General features: G+C 54.6%; 1 protein-coding gene across 3 annotated transcripts; it reads right to left on the reverse strand.

Moving 5' to 3' along the window:
- Positions 1 to 229: 229 nt before the first annotated feature.
- Positions 230 to 17,197, reverse strand: Rtn4rl2 (reticulon 4 receptor like 2). Of its 3 annotated transcripts, none has more exons than XM_052725020.1 (3): positions 16,809 to 17,197; positions 10,229 to 10,710; positions 230 to 1,615 (listed from the first exon to the last, which is right to left on the reverse strand). In XM_052725020.1, the coding sequence occupies exons 1-3, from the start codon at positions 16,837 to 16,839 to the stop codon at positions 866 to 868; spliced, it is 1,263 nt and encodes a 420-aa protein (XP_052580980.1). In that variant the 5' UTR covers positions 16,840 to 17,197; the 3' UTR covers positions 230 to 865. The 3 variants fall into 3 exon arrangements, with proteins under 3 accessions (XP_052580980.1, XP_052580981.1, XP_052580982.1); XM_052725021.1 differs by lacking the exon at positions 16,809 to 17,197 and adding an exon at positions 16,397 to 16,504; XM_052725022.1 differs by lacking the exon at positions 16,809 to 17,197 and adding an exon at positions 15,398 to 15,998.
- Positions 17,198 to 18,619: the final 1,422 nt, after the last annotated feature.

The raw sequence follows: 18,619 nt of genomic DNA on the forward strand, positions 1-18,619 counted from the left end.
TAACAGCCAGGGTAGCTCAAGAAATTGAAGCCTCGGGAGGATCAGAATGACCTTGAGGCCCAAGGGAGGTGAAGTCACTCATCAAGTCCACACAGCAGGAAATCCTGGTGGCCTGAGAAGGCCCTTCCTTATCTAGCCCTCCAAACCTGAAACCCTTAACAGTTCTAAGTCCTACTTCTGCTTTTGAGGTCTTGATGGGGGGAAAAAAAATAAAAAACCTTACAGGAGATAAAATAATAGAATTTTTTAATAAATTTTCCCCCAAACAACTTCTTTTGATCTTCACCACACAGGGGCCATGGTGGAGAGGAAACTACTCTCCAGGCACCCTAAAAAGTGTTCTGGGTAGACTTAGGAGAAAAGTATTCCTCCGGGTGTCAGGAGGCTAAAGGGATCAGGACAAGCAGGGTCCAGGGGCAGCCTGGGCCTTGCTGAGGCATCCCTCCCAAGGTCCGGGGGAGGAAGGGAGGCTCCCGGGGGAGCTTTCAAAGGCTCTGCTGGTGGAAGGTGCTCTACAGACAAAAGCCCCTCCAGTCCACTGTGGGGCCCTGGAGAGAGGAGCATCGGCTGCCTGGGGTGCCCCGCCCCAGCCTTGGGATTGGGGAACAAGAGTTAGTGGCTAGAATCAGGGCGAATGGGGCCGAGCCACCTTATACACCGCCTTAGGGGCTGCCATACGTAAGTCAGAACAGCCCAGAAGGCAAATGAGGCAGCGTGGTCCCGGGGAAGGAAAGGAGCGAGGGGGCCTAGGGAAGGCGCCAGGCCGGGCCGCAAACAAGGGGCGAGGACGGAGCTGCAGCTCGGTGGGGGGCGGAGAAGGGGGAGCGGGGCGAAGGCCGTGGCCTCTTCCGTCTGAGCACCGCAGTCAGAGGTGATGGGGCGCCAGGAGCAAGAGGCAGAGCAGAGGGGTGCACAGCCCGGCCGAGAGCGCGGGGCCACGCGAGTCTGCGGGCGCCTGGCACGCGGCCCCGGGACACGTCTGCTCGCCCCGCTGGTCCTCGCCGCCGTAGCCACCCCAGTAGTCGTCCTCGGTGGGCGCGTCCCCGCCCTGACGCCCCCTCGAGTCCTCGGCGGGCAGGTCTCGGTAGAGCGTGGACGGGTCCGCGGGGGGCGCGCCCGCCTCGGCCACGCCGTACAGGTGGTTGGAGGAGCTGTTGCCACGCGCGCGGCTGCCCGGCCGCGTGGGCGTGGGCGGCGGGCACGATTGGAAATCGGCCTCGCGCAGCGCGCGCAGGTCCCGGCCCTGGCGCTCGGGCGGGGTGGCGCAGGTCACGTCGGAGCTGGACACCCGCGCGTGCTGGAACCAGGCCCAGAGCGGCCGAGCGCGGCAGTCGCACGCCCAGGGGTTGGCGTTGAGCCGCAGGAACTCGAGAGCCGGCAGATCGGCCAGCGCCTCGCCCGGCAGCGAGGCCAGGCTGTTGTTGAACAAGTAGAGGATGGTGAGGCGGCTGAGGCCGCGGAAGGCCGCGCGGTGCACGCCCTGCAGCCGGTTCCCGTGCAGCAGCAGCCGGTCCAGGCTGCCCAGGCCGCGGAACACGTGCTCCGTGAGCAGCCGCAGGCGGTTCCCGTGGAGGAAGAGGTGGCTCAGGTTGGCCAGGTCCGCGAACAAGTCATCCTGAGTAGGGGGATGGAAACAGAAGAGAGTGGCCTGAGACGGGGTCGGGGACTCCACTCCAGGACCTGGGGAGGGTAAGGAAGGCATAATGGCAGGGTGGAACAGTGCGAAAGGGCTTGCCTTTTCTCTTTTTTGAGATACCATGTATCCCAGTTATGTATCCAAGAGGATCCTCTCATCTCCTGCCTCCACCTCTTGATTTCTGAGATTTCAGGTTTGTGCTCCCTGTCAGTTTTATGTGGTGCTGGAGATCACACTCAGGGTTTCAGAACATGCTAGGCAGCGCCTTATCAACTGAGTCCTGAATTTAAAACTTGCATTTTCCAGCCTATTTCCTATGGAGAAAACTATACAACTGAGGTCAGTGGGTCCCTTTGCCCAGGGCCCCAAGGGACTGAACCCAGCACGGCAATGCCAGGCAAGAACTCTACCGCTGCACTATAGCCACAGCTCCCCTTTCTACAGTTATTTTTGAGACAGTCTCACCAAGTTGCCCAGACTGACTTTGGGCTTGATGTTTAGCCTAGGTGGATCTTCAGCTAGCCATCCCGGTGCCTCAACCTCTTGAGTAGCCTGGATTGGCTCTCAGTAACACAATAGCTGGCTTTGTCAGTGGGTCTTAAAATTTATTTATTTATTTACCCCCTCCTCGTGTGTGTGTGTGTGTGTGTGTGTGTGTGTGTGTGTGTGTGTGTGTGTGTGTATACAACTTGTGGGAGTGTATCCTGCCTTTACATCATGTGGGTTTCCAGGATAGAACTCAGGACACCAGGCTGGGTAATAATCACCTTTCTGACAAGCCATCTTTCCAGCCTTTCTAGGAGAATCTAGATCCTGTCAAGATGGCAGTCAATACTAACCGTCACACAGGGACAATGCCATCTCACCTGCCTGATTCTTAAATTTAGAGTGTATCCCAATCCCTTTCAGATTCCAGCACCTTCCCAGCAGCTTGCCATCTAGGCTGAGAACAAGTCTGCTTTTCCCATGCTGATGATAAGGTTGCCTGGAGACTGTGCTTGGAGCTTGAGAGTTAGATCCTGGGTCTGCCATGAACTTTGATACCTGGGAAAAGTCACTCTGTCTTTCTGTGCCTCAGTTTCTCTCTCTGTAAAACGTGGCAATTAATGGAGCAGAATGTATCAAGATACTTGGGATAGCCAGGCAGTGGTAGCGCACACCTTTAATCCCAGCGCTGGAGAGGCAGAGGCAGGTGGATCTCTGTGAGTTTGAGGCCAGCCTGGTCTACAAAGTGAGTTCCAGGACAGCCAGGACAACACAGAGAAACGCTGTCTTGGAAAAGAAGAAAAAGATGCTTGGGGTAAGGTTTTCACATGGGCAGACATTGTGTGATCGTTTGTGAAGTTGGCCAAGCCGAGTTACCTCTAAGCATGCTTACTCCTCCGTAAAGTGGAAATGAGTGTCCCTAGCTCTTGGGTCTGTTCTGAGGACCAATGAACAGAGTTCACATAAGGTTCATGGGGTGGAGTGCTGGGTACAGTTCTTACATGTAGAGTTTTTGTCCAGGGATGAAGCCCACAGGCTCAGGAGTTAGAAGCACTGCCACAAAGCCTAGGTTTTCCTTTTCCTAGCTGCTGGACAAGCTGTTTAACCTCACAGAGCCCCTGTCCCTTAGTATATGTATCTTCCTTTAGAAGGTTCTTCAATAGACTGAAGAGGTTAGATGCTATGATGCTGTTGAGGGTACCACCTGATAGAGGCACAGTCAACCATCCATAAATCACGGTTGTCATGACAGCAAGGGGCTCATTTAGAATTCCAGCCCATCCCATCTCATCCATTTTCCTCTAAGGGAGGGTTTCTTTGGGGACGGGAAGTTCTGCTGCTGGCTGAGTTATTCAGGGGACCACTGTCAGCTCCACATCCCAGACTTAGCGAAGGAGGGAAAAAGCTGGTCTCTGAAGCCTTGTATCACTGTCCCTCTTACAGTGTCGGGGACAGGGCCTGGGGTGGAGAAGTCATGTACTGGCCGAACCTTGAGATTATGGCTCAGAAGTGAAGGTATGGGTATGACCGGGGTCAGTGGGGGCTCTGCTTCTTAACCAGCTGACCAGGGAACTTTTGGTGGTCAGCTGGTGTGGGGCTGTAGCTCAGGTGTGGATTACTTGCTTATTCATGTTGAAGGCCCTGAATTGCATTAACACCCTCCACCACCCATGCGCAATGTGATTTGGGAGCTAGTTACTTAAGTGACCACCCATCAAAATCGAGGTTTGCTTCAGATGAAGGGTTATCTGTAGAAAGAGCCAGAACCCCATTCCTCTCTGCTCCCACTGCCTCAAGGTCCTCCCCAAATGGCCGTGGTCAGCAGGTTTAACAGGACATGCGCATCCTCTCTGCTCAGGCCAGTTCACCTTGGCTTGTACCCCAACTCTGGTTCTATCCCACTCCCCCAGTGCCTGGGGTGATGGTTTCTTCCTCATGCTACCTGGGCACCTGGTCGAAGGTCTCAGGAGGGGGAGTATGCTGAGTTCCAGCCCATATCCACAGCCTCCACCTTCCTGTGTTCCTGCGTGTTCGCACCTCCTCCCATCTGCCTTCCGCCCTCTCTGCGACAGGAACTGAGTCTGCCAAGAGCCCTTCTCTTGGCCACATTGAGATCAGTCCTTCTCAACCTTCTTGCTACCTCTGACACCAGCACAACGTTCTCCACCCTCTGATGCCACCACCCTGAATGCCTGTCCAGGTCCCTGGCTGACCTGCTCACCACAACAGCCTCAGTCTTGCTGTGTGCTCCTTTAATTCCTCCTTTCCGGTCCTGCCCAGCGGGTACTCTGGGTCCTTCCGCTTAACCTCTCCCTTGGGGTTTCTCTTCCTAGAGTGTCAGCAATAGCAGGGCACACCCGGAGATGTATGGCTAGAGGATCGATGTGGGGACACAGGAGGGTGGCGCTGGGTTAAGTAACCCTTTGGAGACTTAGGGTTCTGGAAGACAGAGGTTCAGACACCCCAGGGAACCCGGATACTTAGTAACCACAGTCCAATTTTGTATTCTAGCCTCTTCTCCTCTCGGCCCCTGCTCTGAGCCTCAGCCTTGGGGTCCATTCCCTTCCCCCAACCCAAGTTGTAGCCAAATCCCATCGCCACTTCCTGGACTGCAGCTCTCATATCCAGCCCTTCCTCTCTCCACCATTAAAACGGTTCTCTGTGCATTAATAAGCTCTTGACTTTCACAGCCCCAGCCCTCCCCCATCACCTTCTCGCACGCCCCCTCCCTCTGGGCTCGGAACATCTGCTAAAGTCATCCTCTTCCATTTCAAAAACCACATTTCCCTTGCCTCCCGCCTGGCCGGTTCACAGCTTTCTGTATCCATTTGGAATCTAAATGCAGCATCCCTGCACTCCTCAGCCTTGCTGAGAGCATCCTGTTCTTAACCTTGCCTTCCTCCAACCTTCCAATACCTGGCCTTGGAACCTGTCTCATCAGCTTCCCAGGCTGTGTGGCCTTGGGCAGCTCCAGGCACCCCTCTCTCTGGGCCTCACTCTTTCCATCTGTGCCATAAGTGACTTGGAGTGGCTGATCCTTCAGGTCCCCTAAGCGTTTGCTAATTTTGACTCAGTGAGCCTGGGAGTTGATCTCACTCATTCAGCAAAGCTGTTCAGTGTGTGCACTCTGCATCGGGCACCCCCGCTTATGGTGCTTGCCCATCCATGGTAGGTGTCATAACCATCGGCGTCAGCAGGTGATTTGCCAAGTTCTCACTGAATGCCAAGTCCTGCGTGGCACAGATCCTGATAGTATCTTAATCATCGACACTATGAGGCAGATGCTGTGATTTTTTTTTTTTTTTCCTATGTGGAGACGAAGAGAGAGGGGCTCAGAGAAGGGAACCACTTGCTGAGGGCCCAACCGCTAACATGGGTATAAAGTCCAGAGGCGAGACTCCCAACCCCTGTGCTGCGGAACCTAACAGACCTGGGCCAGTTGGAGCCTGGCAACCCCACGGTTGGTGAATTCACTGCTGTCCTTGGCTCCCACCCACTCTGTATTCTTTCCAAGTATCATCCCCTTGGATGATCCTCAGCACCTCCTCCCTGAGCAACAGGCCACGATCTCTCTTTCATAGATGGGACCCCGAGGCCACAGCACATTAGAGAGCGCTTAGATTAGAACTCCAGTCTGCCTGAGCACAAGCACTGCTTGTAAACACTAAGTAAGCTGCTGCGGTGGGGGAGAAGCATCTCTACCATCTGGCCACCCTCCAACAGAGCAGGGATACTGTTTTTGTTCACCCTGGAATCCCTGGCACCCTGCATGCTGCCTGGCATGCAGTAGGTGCTCAGTAAGGAATCTGCTGGTGAATGAACCGGCCTGGCACAGTGCCTCGCCCTCGGCAGACATTCCATGAGAAGAACCTCCACCGTTCTCACGTGCACCTGCCACATCCTACCAATGGGTCTCCTCCAGAGCTCCCTTCCTGGGCAGGCTGGGCTGCATCCTAGGTCACACCTGCTTCCCGAGGATCTCACTGAGCCACATGTTTCCTCACCTGCTTGTGGCATCTCCTAGCCTAGTTCCATCAGGCACTTCACAGGCTGTCTCTTTTCTTCTCTATAAAGGGCCAGGTGTGAAGAGACTTCCTTCCCACGACACCCCGATGCTGCCCAGGCCGAGATTGTTCAGAAAACCCCAATGATCACCTACAGGTTCATTGGGCTTGAGCCTTAGGAGTTCCCAGGAACAGACTGCTGTCTATGGCCTGAGGGTCAAGAGCTATCTATCTATTTATTTATTTATTGGGTTTTTTCTTTTTCTTTTCTTTTTGAGATAGGGTTTCTCTGTGTAGCCTTAGCTGTCCTGAAACGCTCGAACTCACAGAGATCCACCTGCCTCGGCCTCCCTAGAGCTGGGGTTAAAGGCGTGCGCCGCCACTGCCTGGCAAAAGTAATTTATTAAACCCTAAGCTATGCACACCACACATTAACTTATTAGCCTCTCACAGCCCATCTTTGTGGAAGGCATCGTTTTCATGTCTCCCCACAAGGAAGAGGAGATGGAGGCTGAGAGAGGGGAGGCACCTTTCCTAAAGCTAAATAATGAGTAGCTTTTTTACATACTGATAAGGAGATCAGGATCTTAGGAGTAGTCATTAAAACAGAGTCAAGGCCAGTAAGTTGGTTCAGCAGGCGAAGGTGTCTGACACTGTGGTGATCTGAATGTAATTGGCCCACATAATCTCATAGGGAGTGGCACCATTAGGAGGTGTGGCTATTTTGGAGTGGGCGGGGTCTTGTTGGAGGAAGTGTGTCACTATGGGGGCGGGCTTAGAGATTTCCTATGCTCAGGATACCACCCAGTGTCTCAGACGACTTCCTGTTGTAGGCAAGATGTCGGACTGTCAGCAACTACTCTAGCACACCATCATGCTCACTGCAATGATGATAATGGACTGAACCTCTGAACTGTAAGTGAGCTACTCCAATTAAATGTTCTCCTTTATGAGAGTTGCTGTGGTCATGGTGTCTCTTCATAGCAACAGAAACCCTGACTAAGACAGCCACCAAGCCTGACAACCTGGGGTCCATAGTTGGGACCCGGCTGATGGAAGGAGAGAACCGACTCCCCCAAGTCATCCTTTGACATCCACGTGCACGCCATGGCACGTGCATGTACACCCACCTTCCTCTATGCACATAAAAAAAAATGTAATTTAAAAATTAAAAACAAAGGCCAAGCGTCTTTAATCAGAAAATCTGAAATATCCAATCCTCCAAAATCCAAAACTTTCGGAACATCAACAGCACATCATCACAAGTGGGGAATTCCCCACCTTGAAATGTTCCCTGGTCAGAATTACGAAGGTGTCTGAAATTTCCTTTAGGCTATGGGAGACGTGGGTGAACTATGTGGACAAGTGTGTGGGAGACATGGCTGAGCTACATGGGACCTGTCTCCACGATAACTCATCATGTGTATGCAGATCCTCCAAAATCTGAAATAAACACAACCGATCCCCGGCACTTCAGGTCAGGGTACTTAGCCTGTAATAATCATGATTCTTTTGTTTTGGAGTGTGGCCTGTGCTAAATACCTTTCATTTTAATACCGATGAAGCTTCTGGATAGATAGACATCACTAAGGTGCCAACTCAGGGACGTGGACATGGGGATGGAGAAGACAGTTTGTCTAAAGCCATACAAGAGGCTGGGAAGTGGACATGGGGATGGAGAAAATAGTTTGTCCAAAGCCATACAAGAGGCTGGGAAGGGCTTTTAAAACTGAACCCCACAGGGCTGGGAATGTGACCCAGTTGGTAAAATGCTTGCTTAGCCTACACAAAGACCAAGGCTCCATCCTCAGCACTTATAAACCAGGCATGCTGGTAGAGATTTGTAATCCCAGCACTCAGGAATCGGAGGTGGGAGGATTAAGAAGTTCAAGGTCGCCGGGCGGTGGTGGCGCACGCCTTTAATCCCAGCACTCGGGAGGCAGAGCCAGGCGGATCTCTGTGAGTTCGAGGCCAGCCTGGGCTACCAAGTGAGTTCCAGGAAAGGCGCAAAGCTACACAGAGAAACCCTGTCTCCAAAAAACCAAAAAACCAAAAAAAAAAAAAAAAAAAAGAAGTTCAAGGTCAGAGCTGGAGAGATGGCTCAGCCGTTTAAGAGCACTGGACCTGGGTTTGATTCCTGGCACACACGGCAGCTCACAACCATCTGTAATTAACCCCAGATCCAGGGAATCTGACTTCCTCTTATGACCTCAATGGGTACTAGACACATGTGGTGCACAGCGGTACATGTAGGCCAACACCCATGAATAAACAAATAAGTAAAAAAACAAACAAAAACCAAAGACAAACCAATCAAACACACTAGCAAAACCCCCTAGCCTACACACTTGTGTTTTGGGGTATTATCCCTCTAAAGTATGATGGTACCAGGCAGGTCAAGTGTCAGCTCCCTCTGGCTGTGTAGTCTCAGTCAGTTCCATTCTGTGTACCTTCTAGTCTTGTGTGTCCCTGCTGCTAAGCAGCTTGGGGCTCAGCTTGGTGGGGAGCCCAGTAAGGCCCCAGTCACAGGGACGACGGCTTTAGGGACTCATGTCCTACAAATCCCTGGGGTCCCCAGTGTGCACTCCGTGGTGAAAACCTCTGCCTCCAGAGGCCTGTAGGCTTGAGATGAAATGGCTGAGTTCACTCTGTAGCCATGTGGTTCCCGGCAACTTGAGGAAGAAGAGAAGTGGAAAGTGTGTCTTGGATCCTCTCCATGGCCTCATAATAATCCTTAGAGTTGACCCAGATTTCTAAGATGAAGTTCAAGCCGGGGCATTGAACTTCATCTGAGACCAATGTTAAATAAAGTTCATTTAAAAAAAACATGGCATTTTAACAAGTGTTTATATAGCTCTTATATATGCCAAGCACTATTCTAAGTGCACTACAAATTATTCATGCATTTAGTGCTTACAAAATCCCTGGGCGATGGATGCTCATATGACTCCCGTTTCACAGAGAGGAAAACTGAGGCCCATGTTTGAAAAACACCACATGCTTGTAAATGGTAGTGTTGATGCCTGTAAAGTGCTTTGCCCAGGGCCCAACACAATGTGTACTTACTAGGCACCTGCTAAATTGATTGCCCGTTATTCAGCAATAAGGAGGCCTACTATCCCAGTCAGTATGCATTTTCCTGCTCCTCTCTCCATTTGAATACTGTTCCCAGGGTTGCTGTACTTCTAGTATAGCATACCGTGGATGCTCAACACATCGATAAATTATCATCACTGTTGCTATCATCAGGAGCATCAGCTGGGACTGGTTTTCCAACCCACAGACTGATGACCTGTGGGTACCAAGCCCTGGATAGGGAGAAGGCAGGGCCTTCTGGGCTCACGTGGGGAGTGCCCCCTTCTAGCCAGAGGCTGTGCTACCAGGGAACATGCCCTCCTGAGTGGTTGTTAGGGGTGTGTCACTGCTTCCTGAGGAAATGGGATGTGAGGGTTTGAGTGCCCGACAGTCAGCATAACAACAATAATAAATAATAATTAGATCAATAATGATAACAATAAATAACAATAATTCTCTTCCTTCCATTTCTTTTTCTCCAGAGCATCTGTTTTTCAACTATGTAACAGAGTTCTACCTGAGACCGCAGGTTTGAGGGACAGATCTGGAACGGGTGGGGTTTTTTCTCTTGTGTTATTACCCAGAGATCAGGGAAGAGTGTGACTTCTAGGAGGCAGGCCCCTCTCCAGCAATGACTCCACCCTTTGTCCAGCTTGCACGGGAAGTGGGAGGACTTGGGGGTGGATGGGAAAAGATCGTGCAAAGGCCTTTGGGCTAAAGCTCTTGGGGAAAGGAGGGATACACAGACATTGAGGAGTGTGCTGAGTGGGTGCATGAAGGGAGACAGACAGAAGAGGCAGAGGGAGACATATGGGGGAGGCAAGTCAGGAGACAGGCAGAGACAAACGGGGTATAGAGAGACACACAGAGAGAGGCAAGTGGGATTACTGACTGGGGTGGACAGATACTGAGAAAGAAGACAGAGAAACAGGTAGACGGAGATGCTGAGGCGGGAAAGGTGGGGACAGGAGTGGGTACTGAGGTCCAGAGAGAGGTGGAAGAGGCCTAGGGGAGGTAGCTGGCTCACCTGTAGGTGGAGCAGGCTGTTCTCCTGGAGGTAGAGGTACTGTAGGCTGACCAGGCCTCGGAAAATGTTGCCAGGCAGGCTGCTGAGCTGGCAGCGGTAGAGATGTAACGACTGCAGCCGCTCCAGGCCCTGGAAGGTATCGGGCTCCAGGGAGCGAAGGTGCCGATTGTCACCAAGGTCCAGTTCCTCTAGGGCCTGCAGGTGGCGGAAGGTGCCGGGGTAGATGGTAGAGAGGTTGTTGGAGAAGAGCCACAGGGTGAGCAGGTTGGGGCCAAAGGTGCCTGGCCGCAGGGAGCGAATGAGGTTGTTCTGCAGGAAAAGTCGCTGGGTGCTGGGTGGCAGGGACAGCGGCACTGAAGAGAAGTTGTTGGCCTGGCAGCTCACCGTGGGTGGGGATGAGTAGCAGGTGCAGAGCATAGGGCAGCTGGGAGTCACAGGAGGGAGGCCCAGGAGTGTCAGCAGTAGGCAGGCTGAGGCAGGACCTATTGGGAGAGCAGAGTGAAGGCTCACTGGGTGGGTGGGCAGGGGTCTAGAGGCAGCTTAACAGGCTCAAGAGGCTTGGCCACCCCCCACCTCTCTCCATGTCCTTTGAGGTATGCAAACCTCATTTTCCCTTCCTTCCTTCCTTCCTTCCTTCCTTCCTTCCTTCCTTCCTTCCTTCCTTCTTTCCTCTCTCCTTCCCTCCCTCCCTCCCTCCCTCCCTCTTTCTTTCTTTCTTTCTTTCTTTCTTTCTTTCTTTCTTTCTTTCTTTCTTTCTTTCTTTCTTTCTTTCTTTCTTTCTTTCTTTCTTTCTTTCTTTCATGTGTGTTTGAGACAGGTCTCATTGTAGCCCAGGTCGCCCTCAAACTTAATGTTTAGCTGAGGATGTCCCTGAACTTGTGATCCCCCTGTCTCCACTTTCCTAGTGCTGAGATTACAGTGGTGTGTGCCATGCCTAGTTGATGCTGTGCTGGAGATCACACCCAGGGCCTTGTGCATGCAGGCGAGCACACTACCAATTCAGCTACAATCCCAGTCTTGGAAATCTTTTTGAGAGCTATTGTTTCTCCAGAATGGATGCCTGTGTTTCCCCACTGTATTAAAGAGTGAGGGGGCTCTTTCTTTCTTTTCCTTCCTTCCTTAAGACAGGGTTTCTCTGTGTAGCCCTGGCTGGCCTAGAACTCGCTCTGTAGACCAGGCTGGCCTTGAACTCACAGAGATGGGCTTGTCTCTGCCTCCCAAGTGCTGGCATTAAAGGCCTGTGCCACCTGGCGGTGAGGGAACCCTCAATGGAGCAGATAAAGGTGGAATCAGCTTTTGCCCTCTTCCCTCTGTCAGGGATCCCAGGAAGCCTCTGAGGTTTTCTTGGGGAGCTCTGCCTGGGGAACACCAGGAGGGCTTTGTAGACAGCACTGAGAGGTGTCTAAAGTTGTTTGGGGGACAGGTGTCTTTTCCTTCCTGTCTGTTTTCATTGTTGTGTTTGACCTTGTTTAGCATTAGGGTCAAAAGTCTACGAGTCAGGGCTGGGGATTCTTTGGGATGGGGACAACTCTGCTTAGGGTGTTAAGCTATAGCACTATCTTCTAGCCACCAGATGCCAGCAGCACCCTGCCCCCAGTTATGACAATCAAAATGTCTCTAGACATTGCCAAATGTCCTCTGGGAGCAAAACCAGCCCACTCGAGAAAGCTAGACACTAACTTGAGGCCGTCTGTGACGAGAAGGCCTGTGGGTGTCCTGGTGACCCACAGCCTCCTCCCTCTTCTCCCTGCAGGCCTTGGAAGAACCTTAGCCTTTTCCTCCTAGGAAGGGGCTGGAGAGTGGGGCTGCAGAACCAACTCAGACACTCTCCTTCAAAGCCTTTGTTACGGTTTTTCCAAAGTAACTTTTGGAGTTTGGTTATGGGCTAATCTTCTTAGGATCCAGACAGGAGAGCAAGTGCAGGGGACGAAGGTGTTGCGAATGGGTACCTCTGTTTCTCTGCCCGACCAAGGAGCACAGAGCTCCTCCTACGTGCATCCCTGTCCCTTACCCCTCAATACTGCAGGCTCCTCCTACATGCATCCCTGTCCCTTACCCCTCAATACTGCGAGTAGAGGTTCCTGTGGGTAGACCTCAGTTCTGTCAGGATTCCCAGAAAGCCCCCGAGACCTCCCTGGGAATCTTTGCCTGGGGAGAGGTGAACCCGCACCCACAAAGCTAGGACTCGGCCCCAGAAGTCGGGTAGGAAGACCTAGTTTGGGGGTTCCTATGGCTCAGGGAGTGGGTAGCTGAGAGGTGGGTAACTTTCAGTGTCAGATCTCCGAGGCTGCGAATGGAGGTTTGAATGTATTCTGAGGTGTCTGTGTGTATGGAGGTCTTCCTGTGATCTGGAGGGACAGTGTGAGGACAGGTGCTCACTACCGAAGGTGCTGCTCAACCCGGTAGGCGACGTTATAGCAGGCGTGCATCCCTGTGCCTCTTCCTGGGGGGCTCCACCCTGGTGCAGAGTGGAGTGCCCTGTGAGTCGGGGTGCTCCCTAGCTCTTCACTTTCAGGCACTTCCCAAAGCCACCCCAGCCCGCTTGTGTGTGTGTGTGTGTGTGTGTGTGTGTGTGTGTGTCACTGGTCCCTCCTGGAACGCGAGCGAGTGAACAAGCAAGCAAGCGTGTGCTGGCGGTCCTCCGCGTGTGTGAGTGCCGGGCCCCGTGCGTGTGTAGGCTGGGTGTGATGTAATATTCAGTGACACAGCGCGGCTGTTCCATTCGTTCACACCACCTCCGCGTTTCTCGGTCCTTCTCACCCCTCCCCCGTGCGGCGGTTCACGATTACTTTTCTCCTCCTGAGTTTTTTCAGAGCCACGTGGGGTGGAGGAGCATGTCTCTCACCCTTGATCTTAACTAGGAAGGAGTGGGGTGTGGGAGTCCAGTGGAAGACCCTGGGTGGGCTTCCTGAGCACTGAGAGCTGGGGATTTCAGAGCTGTGTCAGGCCTATGGAAATGGCAAGTTTTGGCTCTCAGAGAAGGCGAACAACTTACCCAAGGTCACGCACTAAAGTGGTACAGGACGAGGGCCAGAAAAAGACTGGCCTGGTGTCCAGTAGGGCATTCCTGTTCACCCACTGATCTCTGCCCCTCCAAGGACTTTACACCAAAGGGAGCCAAATCCTTCTCTGATCCCTTAATCCCACCCCCATCCACAGGCTCACCAGAGTGTGAGCTGCGGTGGCTGTGAACCTCCCCACCCCCCAGGATTACCAAGCTCTTCTTCCAGCCTCCACGGCTGACTGACTGCTATCCCTGACTGACTGCTATCCCGGGAGAGAAAGCAGGAAGGGTTACAAACCCAGCAGGCCAGGGGTTCAGAGGGCGACTCCCCTGACCCCAGGCCCTCGTCCGGGCTGAGGTCAAGCTCATCCGGAGCTGGCAAGCCTCCCCTCCGTCTTGTCCCCACTTCCTGTTTGGCCCCCTCACGTTTTCCAGTGCCTCTCTTCTCTGGCCCCACAGTGGCCTCCCTGCTGCCCCATCTACGCCTTTCTCTCAGTGGGATCTACTTCCCTCCGTCTCAGGGGTATTCCTTGCATGCCCTTTGAGGAGGGACCCTGTGTGCTGGGGGGTGCTCCACGGCGGCGGCGGCTGCGTAACAGTGACTCTGTTGCCATTTCTGGCCCTCACTGCCGTGCGAAGCAGCTGTAACCCAAGGAGCTTCATCCATAATTCAGGTTGTGGCTCTCACTGGAGGCAGGGGGGAGGGGGAGGAGGGGCTCTGGGCTTCTCTGCCCCCAGGCTGGGTTGGAGTGGGCACTCCAGGCAGAGGCAAGGTAGGGGGCTGGGAGAGCACCTTTCCCTCCCCGCCTCTCCTCTACCCTGCACCTTGTACCATTTTCCCTCTCCCCCTCTCCCCCCAACCCCTCCCACCAAGTCCCGCTTTTCACACGCCTCTTCACAGCCATCCCAGGCCCTCCCCTGAGGACCACGCTATACTCCAGGTTCTCCTATGCATGTCCTGGGCAGGCCCAGTGTGTCAGAGGTGGGTTAGGGATTCTCAGCCACTATCTAGGATAAACCTTTGTGAGACAGGAAGCATCCCTGAGGGCTGGAGAGCAGAAAAGTCGGCTTCTGGTTGGAAGAGCCCCTTTCTGTCCTCAGAATCCTGGTTTCTTTCCTCCCCTGTGGGGAAGGGAGAGGGAAGCCTTTTCTGCCAGCCTCCCTCACCCTCTGCTCATCCCTTCCTCTGAAGTCAGCAGGTAAGCCCTGAGATGAATGGTGTGTGGGACCAGAGAAGAAGGAATCAATCTGTTATTGTGTACCTACTGTGTGCCAGCACCCCACTTGTGATGCTGCCTTCTTTATCCGTGGAACCCAACCTGTCACGACCCCTGGTGACATCAACAGTACCAAGGTCCCAACCTTGCGTTGTCCCAACTGTGTGGCCCAAGTGTAATGTGAGATCCAGAGCAGCAGGCACAGGTGCTGTGCTCAGAGGACACACTCTGACTTTTCTTACGGGGCCCCAACCCCCACCACACCCCCTGGATGTGAGATGCTAGCCTAGAGGTAAAGGGAATATAGGTACCCTGCCCATAGGCTCAGGCTTGGGACACTCACAGTGCTAGCCATTTGGCTGTTCAGGATCAAGGGGGGAAAGGGACCTAGGCTCTCTCTGTAGATTTCCACTCCTGGGCTCCAGGCTCTGGTTATTCAGGAAGAGGTGGCCAGTGACCAAAGTCATAATAACCACATCTGGCCACAGGAGGGAGTGGAGAGAGGCCACAACATGATATTGATCTTGGAAGGCTAAGGTACCCAGAGCCAAAAGGATCCATTCACCAAAGGATCACGGTCAAGGCCCAAGGGCTGCCAGACCTTGGAATACCCAGGTTCTGAGATGAGGATCTCAGCCTGTGCCAACCGTTAGGCCAGAGGCTCCTGGGAATAAGAAACTCGAAGGGGGGGGGGGGGCGGGGGCAGAGTCCAAGGCAGAGTCCAAGGCAGGAACTAGATAGAGTGCACCATAATGGGGCAGAGATATCCCAGGAAAAGTAGACAGGCCTCTGGCTCTAGAAACGGGGTACAGGGCCCCAAATACAAGCACCATCTCCATACTTTAAACAGGGCCTCAGGGAAGAGCCAGGCGCCTGCCCAGCAGATGCTGAGGGGGCAGAGGCTGGGAGGAGGGGGGCCTTGGGAGTGGCATGGGGGCGATGGCATACCAGTGACGCAGGGGCCTGGGGAGGCACTGATGCAGGTGACTGGAGGTTCTGAAGCTGCTGCAAACAGCTTCTCACTCTGCCAGAATGTAACACCCCAAAATAAGCAGCTACTGTGGGGCGGCAGGATCCGACGTCGGGGCTTGGAGATATAAATGGCAGCACTGAGCCAGCCCAGGTGCCCACCCCAAGGAGGCTGCCACCCCACTCACACACGCACACACGAAGTCCTCACCCTCCTTCTCTTACAGCAGCCCCAGACCCTGAGCTCAAGGTCCCCTGGACTAGCCCACCAGCCACTCCCTGAGAGACGGGAAAGAACAGGCAGGCGCTTCAGAATGCAGGGCTTCCCACGTGGAAGTGGTTACCAGGAGCCAGCCTCTTTGTCTCTTCCCTGGGCACCCCATCGCTTCTCTTCCTTCTCCTTCTCTGGCTTCTGTTGACATCCTGAGCCTTCTCTAACCACTCTACCATGTAGGGATCTGGGTCCCCAGTCCTGGTGACCATTTTCCCCAGTGTCTGATCCTTACATCTGTCCTCCATCACCAGCTTCCGCTGGCTTCTAGTCTTGCCATCCCTTTCCATTCCAATCTCCCAGAGCCCCAGTCCTCACCCTTCCGGTTATCTTCCCCCGCCCCGCGCCCCGCTAGCTTTCTATCCCTAGTCTCTACATTTCTCTCCTGAACTGGTCCCCTTCTCCCTCTCCCTTGGTCTTCCCCTGGACCCTGGTTTCTACTAAGCTTTCCTGTCGTCTAACCTTTATTCCTCCTCCCGCCCTCCCCCCATCCCGCCCCCACCTCCTCTTTCTCACCCCCACCTCTCTAGACACTTTTCTCATCTTGACTCCCCTCCTCCCTCCGACCCCTACCCTCCCCGCCCCCAGTCTCCAGCCCACACCCTTAGCTGTCACTCAGTGCTTGGAACTAGCCTCCTTCTAGCCCCCCCCCCCCCCGATTTGTCCGACCAGACAAGGCCATAGGGAAATCGCTCTCTGTCCCCTACCTTCCCAGACAGCCCCCTACCCACATGGCTCGTCTTCCCAGGTGACTGGAAAGTGCTGAGACACCGGGCATGAGGAGTTGCTGAGTCGGCGCTTCCCCAGCCGGCCCGAGTCCTCGGCGTCCCCCGGAGCAGGTGGAGCCGGGACAGCGGAACCTGAGCCTCTTTCTCCTCCTCCCAGGCTGCTCGGTCTGCCCTCCGCGTCGCCCCTTGGTCACGAGCTCCCCGCACACTCCCGCAGGCTCCAAGCCCAGTGCCCTCCTGCGGCTGGCAGCTATGGGGGCGGAGGCGCGGCTCCCGCGCTAAGCGGTTTTTTTTTGCTCCCAGCCCACCCCACCCCCTTCACTGCCCCACCCTCATGCCCAAGGAGAGGGGCGCCCCTCTCTAGGGTCCTCCCGCCGGACGTTGTCCCTACCTTGCAGCAGGCGCCGGAGCCCGGGCAGCATCTTGTCTCGACGCTCGGGGGAGGGGGCGGCGGGGGGGAGGGCTCTCCCACTCGCTCCCTTATGCCGCCGGACAGACGGCGGGGACTCCGCGGGGCTCCGGAAGGGCCCGAGGAGTCCCCGGGCTACGTGGCGGGGCTGCGGAGCTCTACCCTGCGCCCCCCGGACTGCGTGCCTCAGAAGGAGCCATCGGGCCCCGACGGGACGGGGCGGGGCACGACGGGGTGGAGAGGGCTGGGTTGGCCCCGGCCACCTGGTGTCCGCGCCCCCTAGGCAGTGCGGCCCCGCAGGGAGTCAGGTAGTCGGTCGGTCCTTGCACCCCGGCTGCTCTCCGAGGAAGAGTGGGGACAGCGAAGAAGCGCTCCCCCCCCCCATTCCCGCACTCGCTGGCTCCTCCCTCGCTTCCCGGCTTGCCGGTTTAACCCTTTGCTGGCTACTAGGAGGCGGGAGTGGTTCTCCGTCTAGCCCACTCCTCCCTCCCCCTCCCAACCTTGGGAGACCCGGAAGGCCGAGTTTCCATAGCCTCCGCGGCGCCATGCCTTTAGAGAAATCCCTTCTTGGGGTGTGTGTGTGTGTGCGCGCGCAGTAGTGTTAAGGAACGCCCCCTCCCCCCATGGACTTGTCCGGAATGGGGGTTTCCTCTCCCAACTTTGCCAGAAAATACGCAGTTTCTTGAGTAGTTTCCCGCTCAGCGCCACCCCCTCCTGCCCTGTCCCCTGCCATCGTTTGTGTCCCCTAGGAAAACTTCAAGATTTCACTTTCTCCTTGGTTCTCAGACTCCGAGCCCTACTTGTACAGCTATAGGAACAGTGTGTATAGGAGTTTGTGTGAGCAAATGTATAGGCGCGTGCCCCCGCGCGCAGACACTTGGGCAGGTGTCGCTGAGTGCTGGCCTTTTATCCCCGTCGGTGAACAGGGCAGGAGTACGTGTGCGCGCGCGCTGGTTTCGGCTCTGGTGGGTCACACGAGGGCTGTGTGAAATTTTGCGCGCGCGAGTTTGGGACAGGAGGCAAAGGGTATACGTACTCGGGATTATCGTATGCACCTTAAAGCTTTTACAAATGGGTGTAAGTTTGGGCGCGCGTGCGGTTGTGTGTATGTGTGTGTGTGTGTACACGCGCGCGCGCGCGCGTATTTACGTGATATGCCCCAAAGGGGATATCTCATCCCTCGCCAGAGGGCAGAAGAGGACCCAAAAGTGGGAGCCGATTGTTAGTTTCACAGAAACGTCTTTCTCTTTTACAGAGGGGTGGAAAGGGGCCTCATAGGTGCCCTAGACACCTCTAGCGACCTCTTTCCTGGCACTATCAGCCAATCTCTGATTTAAGCGCCTTCTTTTAAAGGCCTCTGTGCCTTTTGCCCTAATCCTGGCTAGCTCAAGGTGCCTAGCAGAGCCACTAGGTGAAGGATAGTTGGGGGAGCCGCTTTGGGACCGTCGCCAAGCGGCGCGGGCGGGGTTGGGATTGTTGCGTACTGCGGGTGCCAGGGTCATCTGGACGCAATCGGACCCTGCCGGTGACAGCGTGGAAGCACTGGGTGGCCACTCCCGTGAGTGGAGCCGAGGAACCCTCTGTGCCGGCACCTGGCTCCTCCTTTCCTGTCTGTGCCAGGGTTCAACGCTGTGTACGGACGGCATACAGTCGGCGCTTTATAAATGCTAGACTCACTCTTCTCATTCATTCCATGCTCCTTTTATAATCTGTCATTCTTCTCTCGTACTCCTCCGATTTCTCTCATTTTCTTCCCAACTCTTATTCATATTTTATGATCCCATCTCTATTCT

The sequence above is a fragment of the Peromyscus californicus genome, unplaced genomic scaffold (genome assembly GCF_007827085.1).
Source record: "Peromyscus californicus insignis strain IS unplaced genomic scaffold, ASM782708v3 Scaffold_7__1_contigs__length_154581171, whole genome shotgun sequence".
In the NCBI taxonomy this organism is placed as follows: domain Eukaryota; kingdom Metazoa; phylum Chordata; class Mammalia; order Rodentia; family Cricetidae; genus Peromyscus; species Peromyscus californicus.

Bases quoted from the DNA above. Each gene is read 5' to 3' on its own strand.
- Rtn4rl2 (XM_052725020.1), bottom strand. From the start codon at position 16,839: ATGCTGCCCGGGCTCCGGCGCCTGCTGCAAG. The intron at 10,711-16,808 runs GTAGGGACAACG...CTCTCCCAATAG, and splicing joins GCTCCGGCGCCTGCTGCAAG to GTCCTGCCTCAGCCTGCCTA. The intron at 1,616-10,228 runs GTGAGCCAGCTA...CCCCCTACTCAG, and splicing joins ACAGCCTGCTCCACCTACAG to GATGACTTGTTCGCGGACCT.